The sequence below is a fragment of the Anguilla anguilla genome, chromosome 8 (assembly GCF_013347855.1).
Source record: "Anguilla anguilla isolate fAngAng1 chromosome 8, fAngAng1.pri, whole genome shotgun sequence".
Lineage (NCBI taxonomy): Eukaryota > Metazoa > Chordata > Actinopteri > Anguilliformes > Anguillidae > Anguilla > Anguilla anguilla.
In genome coordinates, this window is record NC_049208.1 from 30,036,596 (window position 1) to 30,054,000 (window position 17,405).

The following is a 17,405-nucleotide window of genomic DNA, read 5'->3' on the forward strand; positions in this document are numbered from 1 at the left end:
CCCCGTCCTCCAAGCAAATAACCACCTTGAGATGGCGCTGTTTTATAAAAAGGCTTTAAAACTCCAGCTGTAGTTTTCATTTCCGGGTTCAATACACTAATTTAACGCAGGTCGTCGAAGCAGTGTTTGAAAGCTGAACTATAGCTAGCAGCTAACATTTCAATACTTGGTTGAAGAACTGTTTCTTGTTGCCAACTGCCAACATGAAACTCGTACGGTAAGGTATCTTTGGAGCATATCCTTTATAGATATGCATTAACAGCAGAAGACGAAATGCGTTGGTATTGAAGGATTGCTTTAGATTGGGGAATACTGACTGTAGTGTTTTGTGCTGTTGGTAGTGCAGTGGGCGGGAAGTAAATGAATGAACGGAATAATTTCGGAGGTGAAGTGTTGTGTCCAAATATCGCATATAGAAATTCCTCAACAGGCTTATTATTGTCAGTATGAACGTCTTGTATCAGCCAAGCAAGGACATTAGTTGGTTAGTGTATGTAACGTTAGTTGTTCGGAAGAGAGTGTTATTGAACAGTATTTTTCTTATGCAAGAATACAATCAAAAATAGTTGAGTAAACTGCTTGGCTAAGTGTTCCTCGCACAAATATCAAAACCCTAACCGTTCAAATGTAGTAGTCTCCCAGTTTGAATTAAGATTAGGTAGTTCTCACCGTGTATTCACTTGGCCGTCGCAAGCGAACATTTCCTCTGCCGTTGTTCTGGTTTGTGACGTTGGCTAAAGTGGGATGTTCTCACTTGTAGTTTACTCATGATCAGGCGTTCTGGAAACTCGCATCATGAGACCCCGTTGTACATCCACGCCTATGAATTATAAGAATTTGTGGCCTGCTGTACTAATCATTAATTGCGGTCTTGCTGAAAGCGAGTACGCCTGCCCACAGAAGGGTAGCCACTTGTGGAAAGGGAAGCGTCCAAAGAATGAGCGAATTGCCACAAACCGAATATTTATTGTTACAGGGCAAAATGCATGGAACAACTCGTTTTCAACATGCATGACAACATTTTCAGCAACCGTGTGTAAGAGAAGTAACGCACCACGTATAGACAGTGGATCACCAGGACTGAGTTTAAAGACCCTGCTATGAGTGGCTCTCGCACATTTCAGAATACAAGAGCCATTGCAGGTTTCTCAAATCAATTGATGTTCAGTCAATTTTCATCTGTATTTCTTATGATCCCTCAGATTTTTGATGAAGCTTAGCCATGAAACGGTTACGATTGAACTGAAGAATGGCACACAAGTTCACGGCACTATCACAGGTATGCCAAACCAGATCATACCTTTGTTTTTAATGTTTGTTTTAAAAGTTCTAGTTTGGCTAATTAATTCTCTTTGTGAGTATTGTGTGGTTAACACAGCTGTAAGCTCCTCTTGACCTACCACGCAATGCATGAAGAGTGAATTGATTGATTTCAAAGTACAGCTGTGAAATAAATGGTTTGGGCGTATCCTGCAGGTGTGGATGTCTGCATGAACACGCATCTTAAAGCCGTGAAAATGACCCTGAAGAACAGAGAGCCTACACAGCTGGAGTCCCTCAGTATCCGTGGCAACAACATTCGCTACTTCATCCTTCCCGACAGCCTTCCCTTAGACACACTGCTGGTGGACATTGAACCCAAAGTCAAGTCTAAGAAGAGAGAAGCAGGTAAGAGTGCTGTAGAGATGGGTACCAGACAAACCTGCAAAAGTTGCCAGGAAATTAGGTTGATCTGTCAGACCAAGGAGCCTGAATACATTCAGTGTGAAGTGTTGTTTCAGTTTTTCAATATTCTAGTCTATGCTTTCCAATTGAGAAATACACTGCATATATACTTGTCTCTCCCAGTGTTTTTTTTTTCCAGTAGAATCACCCAATGTGCTTATTAAATAAGCAAATACTGTATTCTGTTCACAGTTGTGACTGCCTTTGTAATTATAATTGCAAATTGATATGAAAATGACTCTCTCTGCTGCCCTTTCAGTGGCTGGCAGAGGTCGTGGGAGGGGCAGGGGCAGAGGTCGTGGAAGAGGACGAGGAAGAGGGGGCCCACGACGATAACTTCCCCCTCCATTGCACATCGACTTCCTGCTGTTTGTACAGTTTTTGTATTTCTTTGAAATTATCTCTGGCAAGTGGGTTTTTTTTCTCCCCCCTCATTTTCTACATAAAACTTTCCTGACAAAATACTCTATTGTTTGTGTGGTTTAATACATTCTGAAGGATCACGTCCTTGAATGGGTGCCTCAGCTTTCTTTCTCTGTACAATGTTGGAATGCATCGTCAGGTTATTGGCCAGTTGCCATATGGGAAGAAGGGGGGGGGGGGGGGTTTGCCAGTCACCGGTCAGATTCTGCTACACAAAGAAAAGGATCAAGCAAACCCGCAAGGCAGAACAATTTTTATTGTATGCAGTTGCACAAACATGAATATACCATTTCATCAAAAGCTGTCATTCATAAAGTTTGGAGAAAGGGTGGAGGAGTTAACTATACGCCACTCCAATCCCAAGTCGAGGTATTTATTCCTGGTCGTCACAGAATAATTGTTTCACTTCAAACTATCATTTCTTTGTCCCAGCGCCAACGATCTATGCACATTTTTTGAAAATCCTGTCCCATCTGTGTAACTTGGTCAAGGTTCATATATTTGTTAATGAACCGACAATACTTGTGTTCTAAAGTATCTAATGCAAGGGCACGTTTTAGACTCGTTTTGGGCCACCAATTTACATCTAAATCTAATGAGTATAATGATCCATAAAAAGAAAAACCATTGATTTTGGTATTCAATGAGGAGGTCTTCCAGTGCTAATTTTTGGGGAGCCCACTGTAATTGAAAAGACAAATCTAAACGTGCGATCAGCAACATTTTAAAATTTCTTATCCAATAAGTGTGTTTGCATCTGTTAAAAATCTAAATGCTTTAACCAATTTATCTCCAGCTGAGACATATGGGAGGCAATATGTAAAATAAAAATTCTGATGACTTGCATTTCTACATGTCCTTGCCTCTGAACCACCCTGTGATCTGTGCCAATTAATGGTGTGGAAATAAGTGTTGTTGAAACTATTTTGGTTGGTTTGGTCCATGGTCAGAACCTGTATATATGTACAGTATGAATGCACATTCATTTCAGAATTTAAGAACCAATAGGCGTACATCCATTCAACTAGAATAAACATTGGAGAGAAACGCCCCAATCATAGACAATACTGAAATATGAATTCAGTTCACACAGTTCATGAATACAACTTTTTTTAAAAAAATACTAAAAGACCTGCTTGGATTCGGTAATCTTACATGAGAGAAATATAAACCCAAACTACCGCCTGGTTTTTCCATAAATGATGACTGAATAGTAATGATATGAACGTTTCAGTTTGTCCAGACGGGTGAATGCTACTGCCTAGAGGTCTCACTGCACAAATGAGTCTCTTGGCTTCCTCCCCTTCAGGAAATTTCTTCAGAGGTCAAAGGACAACTGACGACACCTTCTTTGGGCTCCTTCTTCTTGCAGTAAGCGTAGAGCGCTGTCAGCGGTATGCAGCAGACAGAGGACAGCAGGAGGAGGAGGATGACTATCTGCGCGCTCAACGGGTACTCCTTGGGCACTGACCTGCCCTGTTTTTCAGGTTAGGGGAGGGAAAAGAACTGGTTAGGTTCATGATGCTGGGAATATTGCATTTGACTGCCAGTACATGATAAGAATTTTCACTTTGCTCTCAGAAGACTACTGGAAGACTTAATGCAATTAGAAAAAGTGAGACAAGGCCCTACTCATCAAAAAAGCACAAGTGTTCCAGAAGCCATTACAGAGGAGGGGTGGAATGGAAGGTTACCAGGTCTTTGTCCCAGGCATGGTAAGTGTATGTTCCGCCCATTATGTAGCTGGCGACGTAGAACACAAACAGCCCAATGATGATGATCGGGCCAACGGCTGCCCACACGATCTTCCAGTACCAGCTGGGCCGGTGGCCGATCATGTCCTCAATGTCTTTTTCAAACCTGTAACAGACAGGGAAGGACGCATGGCATTGCTCTGTGGTCAAAGACTGGGAAAAAGCCACACATTAAAAAAGTTAAACGAAACTAATGACTGCAGCTATGGATGACAAACGTAAGACAAGTGAAAACTTTCTTAACCACATCCCAATGGTCACCGTAACATGGATGCCATCATGCTAAGAATGAAAATAAAGGCTCAAGAAGGGGAAGATGTTGACACAAACACCTTTTTAGGCCGTAGATGTAGCAGACACTGATGGTCTCAATGAGCACGATGAGGAGCAGGGAGAAGGTGCAGGCATAGTCATTGAAGATGGCAAACCAGTAGTTCCCTGAGCGGGTGGTGAAGCCCAGGCCAAGAAGCAGACAGAGGAGACATACCAAACCTGCCGAGCCAGCCAGGAGAGACGCCCACACATAGAAGCACAAGACCACACACTTCAGACCACAAGCAAGAGTAAAGAATAACAACATAAACAGCAACCCCCACAGCTATGGACTAGCTTTCCGCACCAAGTCCTACCTGACCAAAATACAAACACAAAATACACAACATTCTAGTTTCCTGGAATGCTGGGAAATGTGGCTGTGACATCATGACAGCATAACGAGTTTGTTGTGGCTCCAGGCTTGGCCTGTTCCTCGAGCTCACCGTTGAGGACCTCTTTGTTGAAGTAGCCAGACAGGAACTTGGAGTCGCGCAGTGGGGTGGTGATGGCTGTGACGTTTCCGAGCATGCTCCCCACCCCCAGCATAAGCAGCATGAAGAAATAGAGCACGGACCAGAGCTGGGACAAGGGCATGTTCTTAATGGCCTCGCTGTACACGATGAACGCCAAGCCTGTGCCTTCCACAGCCTGAGAAGGGAAATGATCCAAATACTAGCGCTTTACCATTTTACTTACAGGACAAACAGTCAACTCTTTCTTTTTTTGTGATTATCCCAGTGACTGCTAATCCCTCTCTTCATTACAGTTTTTTTGTTGCCAAAATGACTACAGTGACTGGGAAACATATCCATACCTTCTGCATATAGTTCACATTAGCAACCGAACACATATCATATGAAAGTCATACCAGACTAATTAAAATATTTTATAATCCTACTGTAAATTTTGTGAAATCATAGACAGAGAGCCTTTGTTACTTACAAATTCTGTGTTAAAATGGACCAGAATAAATGAATCGTTGTGTGGGACGGTACCGTGTCTAGTTCAGATTCCAGGCTGCAGCTGTCCAGCTTGTAGGCCAAAGCAGAAGACTGGTCTGGATGTGTGCTGTTCAGCTCTGCCAACCAATGCCTCATGTTGTCGAGGGTGATGGAGTCCTCTGCCACATCCAAGGTGTTTAAGAGCAGCATTCTCACCCTGCCAGGGCCAAAGGCCATAAACACAGTCAAACTGCTTAAGACAGCGAGATGTGCTATCCAAAGAGAAATGAGAATAATGGTTGTGGTCTACAAAACGGTGCAAGAGAGGTGCAAACTGCAAACTTTCTAATCCTTACTACTGACAGACCCAGGGTCTGCTAGACCCTGTGACTTAATCGTATCATTACAGCCAATGACCTTTCCAGGCAGCTCTCGTAGTTGAAAGTGGCCTTGAAGCCGTAAATGGAGAAGGTGACGATGCTGGCGAAGACGGACGTGCCGCTGTTTATGAGCGACACGATGATGGCCTGCTGCTCGAAGTTGTTGTGATAGCGGTTGTAGCTGGCGAAGGCGATGAGGGAGCCGAACCCCAGGCCCAGCGAGTAGAAGATCTGCGTGGCGGCGTTGATCCACGCCATGGGATTAGCCAGCTCCTCCAACTGTGAGAGAGCACCCGCATGCACATGCACAAGCATTTACAAACCATGCAAACACAATACACAAGCAGACATACAAGCAAAAACATGTATACGTATGCACACGCAATATAAGCACAGGGTACAAATGCAAACAATAGCTTCGCATGCGTGATAAAACATGGACATACAAGTAGATATTTTTAAAAACATCCATTCAGAAAAATACACATAAACAAGCACACACAGGCATGGATATGCACAAGAAAATGCACATCCACAAACTATCACACATGCACGTGCAAATAAACACATAACCACACGTCACAGTACTGTTTTCCTACCTTTGGTGTGAACATGTATGCGATGCCATTCATTGCCCCGTGCAACGTGATACCTCTGATCAGGTAAATGGTCAAGACCACATATGGAAATGTTGCAGTGAAGTACACCACCTGAAAACCAGGGCCAGGTAAGGGTTAACTCTTTCAAGGTACTTAGTGACCATCTGAAACCACAATAATCTCTTAACCTCCACATCAGACTCAAGGTTGAAATGAAATGATCCAGTCTAGAAGCTTTCATAGCACCTCAAAGCGGTGCGTATTCTTTATATTACTCTAGATAGTATGTGGCATATATTGTCATTAGAAAATATGGAATTTTTTCTACTGTCCTGTAATACATTTTGTGTTATTCATTTGAGTACAGTTCTCTGCACATGTGTCTCTCCTTAAAATTACATTGTATATGGGTATCAATGCATTCCTAACAAATCACACATAGTTTAGCATTAAATCAGCGAAACCAGTGAATCTGAAACTAGGCATTCAACTTAGCAAAATAAACACAAAAAGGCATTTTCAAAGTGTTGAATGTGAAAACAGGCTAGCAAGCAAACTCCATTCAGAACATGGATGGATTTTCATGAGCACTTAAAATGCAGTATGCATGGATTAACAGATCTTTACATTGTCAATATGCACTATTTGCAGGCACAGAGAGGCACAGTACTGCAGCTATACAGGTGTACAAGTGATAGAAGCCACAATTCAGAGAAAAAGAATTAGTTATCGGTATTGAGTAATCAGCTACATCACTGCTAGATCGTTCAATGAAGCAAAAGAAACTAAAGGAGGTTGCAAGATGTGATCGTTTCAACGTCACATTTCTGTCCCCTCTATTTGAACTGACAAGCCATTATAATGTCATAAAGATATATTGCCTAATCAGCACAGTGAAACATGCATTTCATTATGGTGCAGGACTGTTCTCTGGAGAGGAAGTACCTTCCCTGTGGACTGGACCCCTCTTATAATGCAGAGGTAGACCAGCATCCAGGCCAGCAGGAGGCAGACGGCCTGGCCTTTGTGAATGCCTCCGTGTTCCTCGATGGAGGAGGAGATGTTGAGGGTCTCCCTGTACCAGAAGTACTGCGTGGGCGTGCCCAGCTCGCACTCCTCCAGCTGGCCCGTCAGGTTGCCGTTGGCAGGGCACTCTGCCCAGGGCAGCACAGCCTGAGGGGACAGGGGGGAGAGTGAGGCTTTGTGAACCCCAAAATGGGCGGGGCTGCTGTGTGTTACCAGTGTACTCGCTAAATTCAACCAAGCACTTTGTTTCCCAATGGACATTTTTTATTGGCTAACACGAGCTGCGAGTAAATTTTGGTTCACTCTGCCATTGCTAGGAGCAGCCAGAGAAGGACAGTCATGGCTCACAGATGCACACTACGCTGTCACTCCCGTTCACACAGCTCAGAACAGTGTTTCCGAGCCCTGGTGCTGGAGGCACACACTTTATTCCAATTTCCTATTTCAGCTCTTAAATATTTAGGTTTGATTGAGCGATTCTTAGAATACTGATCTGGATTTTACTTCCCCAGCCAGGCATGTGTTGTTAGTCCTGAAGAGGAAAAAAACCTCTAACCCTAACCCTAACTATGGGTTGATATGTTTCTTCGATGCAAAAAAACTCTTCAGCTTAACATACGACAAGAATTAGTATTCCGCCAAATAAAAACATTTCTATAGGTCTTCAACAATTAAATGAGCAACCGATTCGGCAGCTATCTTTCTGAAGAAATGGATATCTTCGATAAACACCTTTACTTATACCCTTCTTTTAACATCAATTTGTTTTCCCTAGTCTTTGAGGACTTCAATCAGAGAAGTGTCAGGAGATGTCAGACCCAGAGCACCAATCACATAACAGCTCAATCAAACCTCATTCATCGCAAGTGCTCACAGCGGGCCCCTACTGGCTAGGTTTGGGAAACACTGAATTTAAAAAATGACCAGTATTATGTTCAACTCTGAGAGAAAGTGAAGGCAAATTCTCAGAGTTGTTTCTAGCTCACTGTGAGATGAACTAATGCTGTTTGCTCTTATGTATAGAAAAGCGCACAGAATCACAACACGGGATTGAGTGTGAATTTTTCATATTCAGACCTGCCGACACAGATTCTGCAGGATAGCGTGTGATGTAGAGTCCAAGCTGGGACACCACTGTTGTCCCCGATTGCAAGGTACTTCACTACAATTTCTCAAGTCTAAAAAAGAAAATCCAGTAACACCAATCTGTAAAATTACAAGCATATACTGTAAATAACCTTGGAAAATGGTGTCTCTATGCAAACTTTTCTTCTTCCTCTTCTTAGAAACAACTCAAGAAGAAGAAGAAGAAAAAAGAGAATGATAACTTTACAGGGATAATAGTATGTGGTGGTATATAGAGCACATTCAAGGCCTTAAGTAATGGTATACTTCATGCTAGGCCATATTAGGGAATATGCTAATGAAGATGTGGAATCATGTTTGATGCGTTGCGTGCTTAACACCGCGTTCAGCCCACCTGGAAGGAGTGGAACAGGTACCAAAAGGCCCAGGCGATGATTACATTGTAGTACACACACAGGTATACTGATGTCACAACGCTCGCAATACCTGAGGGCGAGACGTAAAACGCATTTCCTTTAGTATATCACAACATAGACCATCCCAGTGCAGAACGACAGTAGTGTCTGCCTTCACTTTAGCAAGCAATTGACGCACAAAAATAAAAGTCTTCAATGGACGTCTATGCCTGTGGCTTCTCGCCACTAAAGCACTGACTCAAATATGGAAAGCTGATGTTGTGCCCTTGAATCATAAAATATAAATAACAGACACAGAGAACATAGACTGGCTGTCTCTCATCCTCATTGCAGAAACATATGCAAAGAAAGTCTTAATATTAACGTGACAATATTAATAAATTAATTTGTTTAAAGGGAAATCAGTTGGACTTTAATGGCCAGGCTGCATGCAATGGAAAGCACTGTGCATTGCATGGCATCATGAGAGGAGTTGTAAAAGTTCAGCGATGTGTCGTGAATGCTAATTTCAGTCACTGCTTTGCAATTCTACGACTTGGCAACCTTCGTGGAAAAGCTACATTGTAAGGAGAAGCTCTTTGACAGTGTGCTTTCTTGGAACATGTTTTATTCAGTCATGGACAGAATTGAAGAAGCGGGGACAAAAGTGGTGTTCTTTTTAACATGCAATGTGTGTGCTGATAAACGTATACAGTAAATGGCTTCATGGAAAGAGTCAATTTATGGACGGGTTGTAAAAATGTCACGGCTGTAACAATGTCACTGAACCAGAAGACCGGAAACACCACTAAACAGTCTCCCCCAGTCAGTGTGCATGCATTCATGTAGCTGTCTCTGCTTCAGTGAGCATTTGTATCCCTCTATCCCTCACTCTCCGTCTCTCGGTCTTGTATCTGTGCGCGGTCATGCATCTCTCTTGCCTGTGTATCTGCATGTGTTTCTGAGTGAAATTGTATCTTTCTGTATATGCGTATGAGCTTGCGTGTGCCTGTCCATCTGTGCGTGTGAACATGTACATCTCCACTCACCCACTCCCCCCAAATAAGGGCTGATGGCGCTCCATGCCCCGATGCTGCCCAGCCGCATCTTCTGTCCAATAGCCAGCTCCATGTAGAAGAGGGGCACGCCCTCCACCAACAGCATGATAAGATAGGGGATCAGGAACCCGCCTGAGGAAACAGGGCTCAAGTCGAAAGAGGTTCTCTTCCCATCAGCCACCTTCCACCATTTAACTGCTCCTGACAAGCATTCTGTGTTAACACAATGACAGATTTATGATGCAAAGAACTCTGAAATTCTCCTTTCATTCTTTCCTTTATGTCTTTACATGTTGTGCTGGGTGGTCCACAAAAAAAAAGAAACCTGTGATGTGTTCATCATCAAATATGGCTTGTGTTTTTGCCATGCCGGCAGTTGAGCGTATTGAAAGGGTGCACCGTGTGACATTAACAAGTACATTCTCACAGCGTGAAGTAAAGACGAGAGGGAGTGGCACATCTGTCGGGGATCGGAAGGAACTTTAAACTTGATGAAAAAAGGAAACTAAAATCAGCAATTATTTTCTCTCCCACAGCTCCGCGATCGAGGCCACGCCGCGGGTGTCTTAGTGTTCCATCACCCTCAATTTCCCCGAGAAGTTTGAAGAGCTTGACAAGCAAATACTGTACCCTGGGGCCCGATGACAAGCTAACGAGGGCTTATGCAATTGTGCCCTAAGTGATGCGTGGAGTGAGATGCAAGTTTTCAAGGCCTGAGGGCCTAACCTAAGGGCTGTTTTTCAGACTATCTGCAAGAAGCCAAGCACATAATAGTCATAAATTAAGCACTGCAGGGCTATCCAGCTGTTTCATTGCAGCTTGTTTTTACATTTTGACTTTGATGAATTTGTGTTAAATCAAGCTCACAGAAATGCTGGATTAAATTGTGTAAGGACTTGTTTAAATTGCTCAGAGTGTGCAGAATAACTTTCCCACTGCGGTAAAAGATCAAATCCTCCCAGTTATTCAGAATTATACAGAGTTAACATTCTTCTGGGAAAAATGATTAACTGAATAACTTTCCCTGAGCCAGGCATGCAGATTCTTCCTCTACAACAAGACAACAAAATATGCCAATTTCTCAGTACCTACCTACCCATCCATCTCCTGGTTAAGGCTGTGACTTTGTTTAAATGTTCAACTGGGTAGCTGACAAGTTGTCAGTCGAGTCTGAATTTCTTGCACTTGCTGTCTCTCCTGGGAATATACTCTCCCCTTCTGGTGAATCACTGAACTTCAATATTTGAAAATTTGTAAAACTGTAGGCTACATCATTCTAGATAAGATGGCAGTGGTGTCAATGTGTTAACATAAATGTATATTTCCATGTAATAAATAGTGCTTTTGTAATTATTCATCACACTAGTAATCAATTTGTCTATCAATACCCTCACTCTTGCTTAGAATAATAATTATTTTAAATCACATTTTTGCTCCATGCTAACTGTGAATTCATGTTTTACAACAAAATACTAGTGTTTTAAGATATTATGGGGTAATACTGTCAGGGTGAATATAAGAAATGTGCTGCATACCTAACAGCATTGACCGTTTTGTTTGGGTTTGAACAAGGTTTTACGGTCGATTTGGATAAGCAGAATTAACAGAAAATTGTGTCACTGCATTAACCTCTGATATATTCTTCACAACTGCATGCATACAAACAGAAATACACAATAAAACACATCCAAGAATTCTCACTATGTGCATGTCATTGATATAACATAGGTCTTTTAGTTTATTAAGAGTGATTTACACAATATTTTTATGAACACTTAACCACCCCCCACCCCATGTTACTGTGAATTTAACTATGCATAATGTTTTACAACAGTACATTTATTTATTCTTGCCATCCTCAGATTGTGAATTTGCAAATTGTCAGATAAATTATGACCAGAAGACACATCTGTGTCGCAACGAAAAGAGAGATTTCTTACCCCCTCCATGCATTTGACAGAGGTACGGGAAGCGCCACACGTTCCCCAGTCCCACTGCGTAAGACACGCAAGCCAGGACGAACTGCATGGGATTGTCCCACGATGGTCTGCTGTCCTTTTCCATTGCTGAATTTGGGAGATTAAAAGACAACCTCAAACCCTTTGGGCTCTGGCTCCTTAGCGAAAAACGGCGTCAAATATATAATCCTATTAACAGGACATAGCAAACAGGCTATATTTTAGACAGGCTAGTAAAACACTAATCTGGCAAACTGCAGCTATGTGGTGCCTACAAGTATGCGTCTATTCAAATGAGGTCTCCTACCAGAGAGGAGGGTCCCTTTTTTAATTGGCGGGAGGACGTGCATATTCAACAATAACAAGGCTGTATTTTAGTTAGAATTATTCAGATGAATGACCACCACTGTTTGATCAAAATATATCTTTCAATTTACTTTCTAAATTTAAAAAAATATGACTTATAAAACTGTTAAAATCCACATTACCTGCAACCTGGAGTCATCAGATATCTCCTTTCTAGAGTTGAACAGATGTTGAAAAGGGTTCTCTAAGGAGCTAGTTTGTTCATTTTAACTAAAAAGGCATTGCTGTTGAAACGCACATGTCTTCTTTTAGAATAAATATAAATCTGTTGTTCAGATGAATCTGATTGTGACCACTTAATCAGGTGGTCACATCTGCAATGGTTGAAGGGGTCACAGATACTGCCAAATACATATAAACATAACCAGGTACTCAGCTGCCCAGGCTGAGGGGCACAGACCTGCTGGACTCTGTTAAACTTTGGAGCTGACTGCATGGGAACATAAACTCAGGCCTGAGGCCCCAAGTGTCAGAGGATGAAAAACCATCAGTAACAGATGCTCCTGAGAAACCATTGCCACACCCCCGCACCCATCCCCCTTCATGGACCAAGACTGACTCCTTTGTACCCTGTCCTAGAGCATGTCAGCGTGTTGTTTTCTGTAGTTTGTACGGTTTAGTGGCTGATATAACATTCTGATTGCATTCATCAGACGCTCTCAAAATACATTTTATATCCCCAGATCTTACAACAACTATGTTGCAAGACCCTCACTTTAATCTTCCCTCAGTGTGTATTCCACAGTATCAATAAAAATGTTTCCCACCAAATCACTTGTGTGTAGGCCTATATCTGGAGAGATTAAACAGTTTGTCTACTACATGTCTTAACATTGGGTTTGTACATATATAACAGCGCTTAACAGGGAACTTCAGGATAAATCTCAAATGTAATGTGTTACTGCTCACCTTATAGCTAATTTACTGAAAGGCAAGGAACAAGCTTCACCAGGGGAACATCTCCCATTTCCTTCCAAACTTTTTTCTAACATTCTGACTTACACACATGATATTACTCCATTACTCTAATGGATGAATGAACAATTGATTTATTACTGGCCTATTAACATGTCATCATTATTACAATGTCGACTGTCCGTAGGCTACTTTCATCCTGTTACATTTCCTGGCTCCAGAATTTTCTGTGAAACCCATATCCTGCCCGTTAGCACAATGCTAGTGCATTGCTAAACTGCATTTAATTTTTTATTCCCACAGTATGGCACAGCTACTGCAATGTAGCCCACTTTTAAAAACTTGATCAAGTTTTTGGAGTTTGTATGGATTGAATCCAATGCCTCTCATACATGAGACTGTAATTACATGTAATTATCTCTAAAGTCAGGCTGGCTACAAACACTGTGCTTACAGAACAGTTAGCCTGACATTTTAAAAGTTATAAAAGTAAAATGTTGAATCACGGTGATAATACTAATGTTTCTGGTTTAATTTGATCGAAAGTGAAAATTTAAACAGAAAAAACTCCCCATTTATGCCATTAAAATTATTAATTCCTAACATTACACAAAGCGAACTACACGTGGTGCAACAACTTTGTCCGGGGACGATTTATCTGGCTTTGGGGTTCACACCAGAAGGGGAATTTTATAAACAACACTAATAAGTACATCAGAAACAAAATATTTAAAAAGATGGTTATAGTGTGAAACGCTACTTAGTATACCGCCCCTGGAGCCAAAAATGTACAAACTAAGGAACCTATCCCACTAGCTAGCTAGCTTCCTACCTACCATCTAAACTCCTCGCGCAGGTGGACTGTAATAACGATGGAAACAATGGCGTTTGTCGCCCTCTGCAGCTGCAACAGCAAACTGAACGGAACCTAACTAGAGTTGGGGTCTGGTGTTAACCAATTTGCAATGTAAGCTATGTGATCACGGTTGATGTGGTAAATAATGGAATTTATTCCGAACATTCCGAATCAATCAGGAGGCGTAAATTAAAGCATTCGTAATTCTGAAACATTGATTCAGTTCATTGTAAATAACCAAATACTAATAGAGAAGATACGGTATCTCGTAGAGCGCCGCCTATCACAGTAAGTGCAAACAACCTCTAAATTTCTGGGCGAGATAGGGCTAAAATTAACGTCTTAACTTTATTTGCCTCTAAAGCATTTGATCTTTATGTCCGTCGCGTTGTGGAAAGTACTACAAATATTCATAAATCATATTATCTACACGACCACTTGCAAATGAATTTTATAAATAATTATTTTTTACTCTAACGCCGGGCACCCACCGCACGCGTCGCGTATGCGTCGCGTAAACAGCAGGGCGAAGCAGCACGGCGCGACGCGTAGGGTGTCTCCACTGGTTCCGTTTGTGTCGCGCAAAGGCTTGCGTAAAAGCTATATATTCCTAGTAGCTCTCGCAGTCTGCAGTGGGCTTTTACATCGTGCATTTCACGTTTGTTCACGACTGTTGATTATGGGTTAAGTGAATACTTTGGTGAGAGACCTTTTTCAGTTTGTTAATTTGGTAATATTTCGTTAACTCGTAAATAGCCTACGTGAGAAAGTAAACGCTTTCAAGAAGTACCATAAACTTAAATCGCAACGTAGCCTGCATAACAATCAATCTCAAACTGTATTAATTTATTTGCTTGGTTAACAAGCGTGCCAATTTCATGAAGAATATGTAATGATCATAATAATAATAAATAATCCGTAATCAACCATTGGGAATTCCCGTGTTGTCTTGCCATTCACGTCAAAACATTTATAGGATCAGATTTAGTAAAATCAGCTAATCATGAAAAAGTCAGTAACAGTTTTAATCTTGAAGGGATATGAACACCACAACGCCATGAACACCGGAAGCTTTGAAGTACAAGTACAAGTGCAATAAAGGCTTGCTTACAACTTAATTTATAAAATAGGTGCATTTTCATCGGCAAGACCACTAAATAATCTTATTTTTTTAAAGCTCTGTGGATTATCTGATTTTTATTAACAAGCCCTTTTTGAAAGCACGGCGAACGAAGACATCGGAGAAGTCAAATAGGCTGAGCAATGGTTGGTTAAAAACTATCTTCCAATACTCGAGCTAACAAACCGCTGCTCGGTGCATTCCCTTCTACGTCACTCAATAGCCTACGTCTTTCTGTGGTGTATTTTCAAATTTACCCCACCCCCTCCGCAAAATAAGACAGCGAAACTAAGTTTGCCTTTCCCCCAGGTTCCAGTTATTTATTTATTTTTACAAAACGAAAAGGCTTGTATTTTTTTTAGCTGCTTAAAAAATATCTAGGAGGTAACTAGGGACACACCCCCAGTAATATAAGAATGAAATATAAATCAGAGCATGTATACCTAGCATTTTAGAGCATATTTCTGTGTATAAACAGGCCAACGTGACGCGCGACAAGCCGAAAAAATAGAACAGAAGCGAAAAACTACGCTTCAGTTCGCTTGTGTCGCGCGAGCTTCGCAGCCGGTACGCGACGCGTTCGCATCTGGTGGAGACGACGTCGCCCGCTGCCGTTGTAATAACAGTACTTCAACTACGCTTCAGTTACGCGCGTAATACGCGCGTAGTGCGCTCGCGGCCGATACGCGTGCGGTGGGTGCCCGGCTTAAGTGTTCTACTGGCATCGCTGTCTCTACACCAGTGGTTCTCAAACTCTGTCCTGGGGGACCATTGTGTATGCTGGTTTTCAATCCAACCTCGACTGCAATACCAGAATTTTAACAAGCTGTTCATTTTTTTTAATTAGGTGCTTTTCATGTTTTAGAGCTGGGGTCCCTAGTCTTATCCAGAAAGGGCCAGTGCAGGTGCACACACCTCATTCTCTTAATCAAGGTGCTCTGCAAAGACTTGAGTGGTTGATTAGTAGAATCAGGTGTGTGCACCCACGCTCGCCATTTATGGATAAGACTGGGAACCTAATTACTAAGTGACCATACAGAATCTCCTTCTCACAATCATTTCTATCTTAAGCCAGACTGAATTGTCATGGGCTGTGTCCCAGCTTTTGCTCCACCATTGTAAATTTCACTTGCAAACTTCACTTGGGGGAATCCCTATTGAGATGTACCCTTGGCCACCATTTTAGGTGTGAGTTCAATCCATTATAAAGTCACTTGAAGTTTGTGACATAGCTTCTCCACCCCTCAACTTTTCTGAAGAGAACAAGTCTGCACCAGAGCAGGCTCAGCAACCTCATATTGCCCACAATTCACAGCAAACTTCCTGTTTGGTGACAATCACATTATTATTTATTGTGGTATTACAATAAATAAACCAGGGATAGCATTTGACAAGATTGTTTTATTTATGGCATATATAATAAATTGCTTAGAGCAGGCAAAAAACTAGAATGGAGAAAAAAGATAATAGTGAAAGCAGCTGCCAAATTTAAATATGAGGGACCAATCTTGGGAGCAGCTGAAGGCAGATCTTAGCCAGAGTGATTTGAGCCACGAATCACGTTTGCAAGGGCTCTCTTCATAGTAATGCTAATACTACAGTGGAATGCTAGAAGCCTATTAGTGAATGGATGGGAATTTAAGGGATTTGTTAGGGAATTGGGAATGAAACCAGATGTTGTATGTGTACAGGGAACATGGGGAATGAAACCAGATGTCGTATGTGTACATGGAACATGGTGTAAATCACCTTTGGATTTTGTAATAAGAGGATATGACAGTATACAGAGTGACAGAATAAATGCAAGTGTTGGAGGATGTGCTATTTTTGTAAGGAAAGAACTGAAGTATAGGTAACTAAAGAAAATTATGGATTTTGAATATACTGTAGTAGAAACAGTAGTATATGTACTCATGGAATGTGTGAAGTACACTCAAGAGAGACAAATACTTTCAGCTCTAGAGGAAAAAAGAATCAGGTTAGATGTCAGAGATATTCTCCAAAGGAATTCCGAAGATCGACGCTTCATGGAAATATTTAAATTTTATATAGTACAGGACTACCTAAAACAATTTAACTATTAAAACTCAAGTAGGCTATTGGGGCAGTAGGCATAGGGCTTATTAATGTAACCATATTGACCCACACTTCAGTCCAGAAGGTGGCGGTAATGCACCAGAAGTTGTCTGCCAGCCGCCATTAAATACAAGAAAAATAAGAAGAAGAACTTCTGATTCCCCTTTATTTAACAGTTAAAGGAGACACAGTTCTTTTAATCCAGATTACTCAAACACAGTAAATCAGTACAAATCAAAACAAGAAAACAACAAAAAATGCAATATATAGTATATAAATAAATAATACATTAAATGATTTTACATATAAATAATAATATATAGACAATAGAAAAAGGGGATGGATGGAGCCATTAGGTGCATTGAATATTATGGGTAAACATCTGACGGGACTGTGTGATTACTGCCAGGAA

General features: G+C 41.5%; 2 protein-coding genes across 4 annotated transcripts; one reads left to right on the forward strand and one right to left on the reverse strand.

The window, feature by feature from the left end:
* The first annotated feature begins 73 nt into the window (after positions 1-73).
* Positions 74-2,189, forward strand: snrpd1 (small nuclear ribonucleoprotein D1 polypeptide). Its single transcript, XM_035427889.1, has 4 exons — positions 74-217; positions 1,203-1,279; positions 1,477-1,668; positions 1,985-2,189. The coding sequence occupies exons 1-4, from the start codon at positions 204-206 to the stop codon at positions 2,059-2,061; spliced, it is 360 nt and encodes a 119-aa protein (XP_035283780.1). The 5' UTR covers positions 74-203; the 3' UTR covers positions 2,062-2,189.
* Positions 2,190-3,420: 1,231 nt separating this feature from the next.
* LOC118232781 (sodium- and chloride-dependent transporter XTRP3-like) lies at positions 3,421-13,851 on the reverse strand. 3 transcript variants are annotated; one of them, XM_035427885.1, is made up of 14 exons: positions 13,778-13,851; positions 12,149-12,179; positions 11,643-11,768; positions 9,694-9,834; positions 8,644-8,735; positions 8,241-8,341; positions 7,083-7,310; positions 6,138-6,248; positions 5,576-5,817; positions 5,213-5,375; positions 4,661-4,865; positions 4,235-4,394; positions 3,843-4,008; positions 3,421-3,624 (listed from the first exon to the last, which is right to left on the reverse strand). In XM_035427885.1, the coding sequence occupies exons 2-14, from the start codon at positions 12,163-12,165 to the stop codon at positions 3,454-3,456; spliced, it is 1,923 nt and encodes a 640-aa protein (XP_035283776.1). In that variant the 5' UTR covers positions 12,166-12,179; positions 13,778-13,851; the 3' UTR covers positions 3,421-3,453. The 3 variants fall into 3 exon arrangements, with proteins under 3 accessions (XP_035283776.1, XP_035283778.1, XP_035283779.1); XM_035427887.1 differs by lacking the exon at positions 8,241-8,341 and having other exon boundaries at positions 13,778-13,793; XM_035427888.1 differs by lacking the exons at positions 8,241-8,341; positions 12,149-12,179 and having other exon boundaries at positions 13,778-13,829.
* Positions 13,852-17,405: the final 3,554 nt, after the last annotated feature.

Coding starts and splice junctions, on each gene's coding strand:
- LOC118232781 (XM_035427885.1), bottom strand. Junction 8,342..8,643: donor ACCTGTTCCACTCCTTCCAG/GTGGGCTGAACG, acceptor TTTCTTTTTTAG/ACTTGAGAAATTGTAGTGAA. Junction 4,866..5,212: donor TGGAATCTGAACTAGACACG/GTACCGTCCCAC, acceptor TTCCCTTCTCAG/GCTGTGGAAGGCACAGGCTT.
- snrpd1 (XM_035427889.1), top strand. Junction 1,280..1,476: donor AGTTCACGGCACTATCACAG/GTATGCCAAACC, acceptor CGTATCCTGCAG/GTGTGGATGTCTGCATGAAC. Junction 1,669..1,984: donor GTCTAAGAAGAGAGAAGCAG/GTAAGAGTGCTG, acceptor CTGCCCTTTCAG/TGGCTGGCAGAGGTCGTGGG.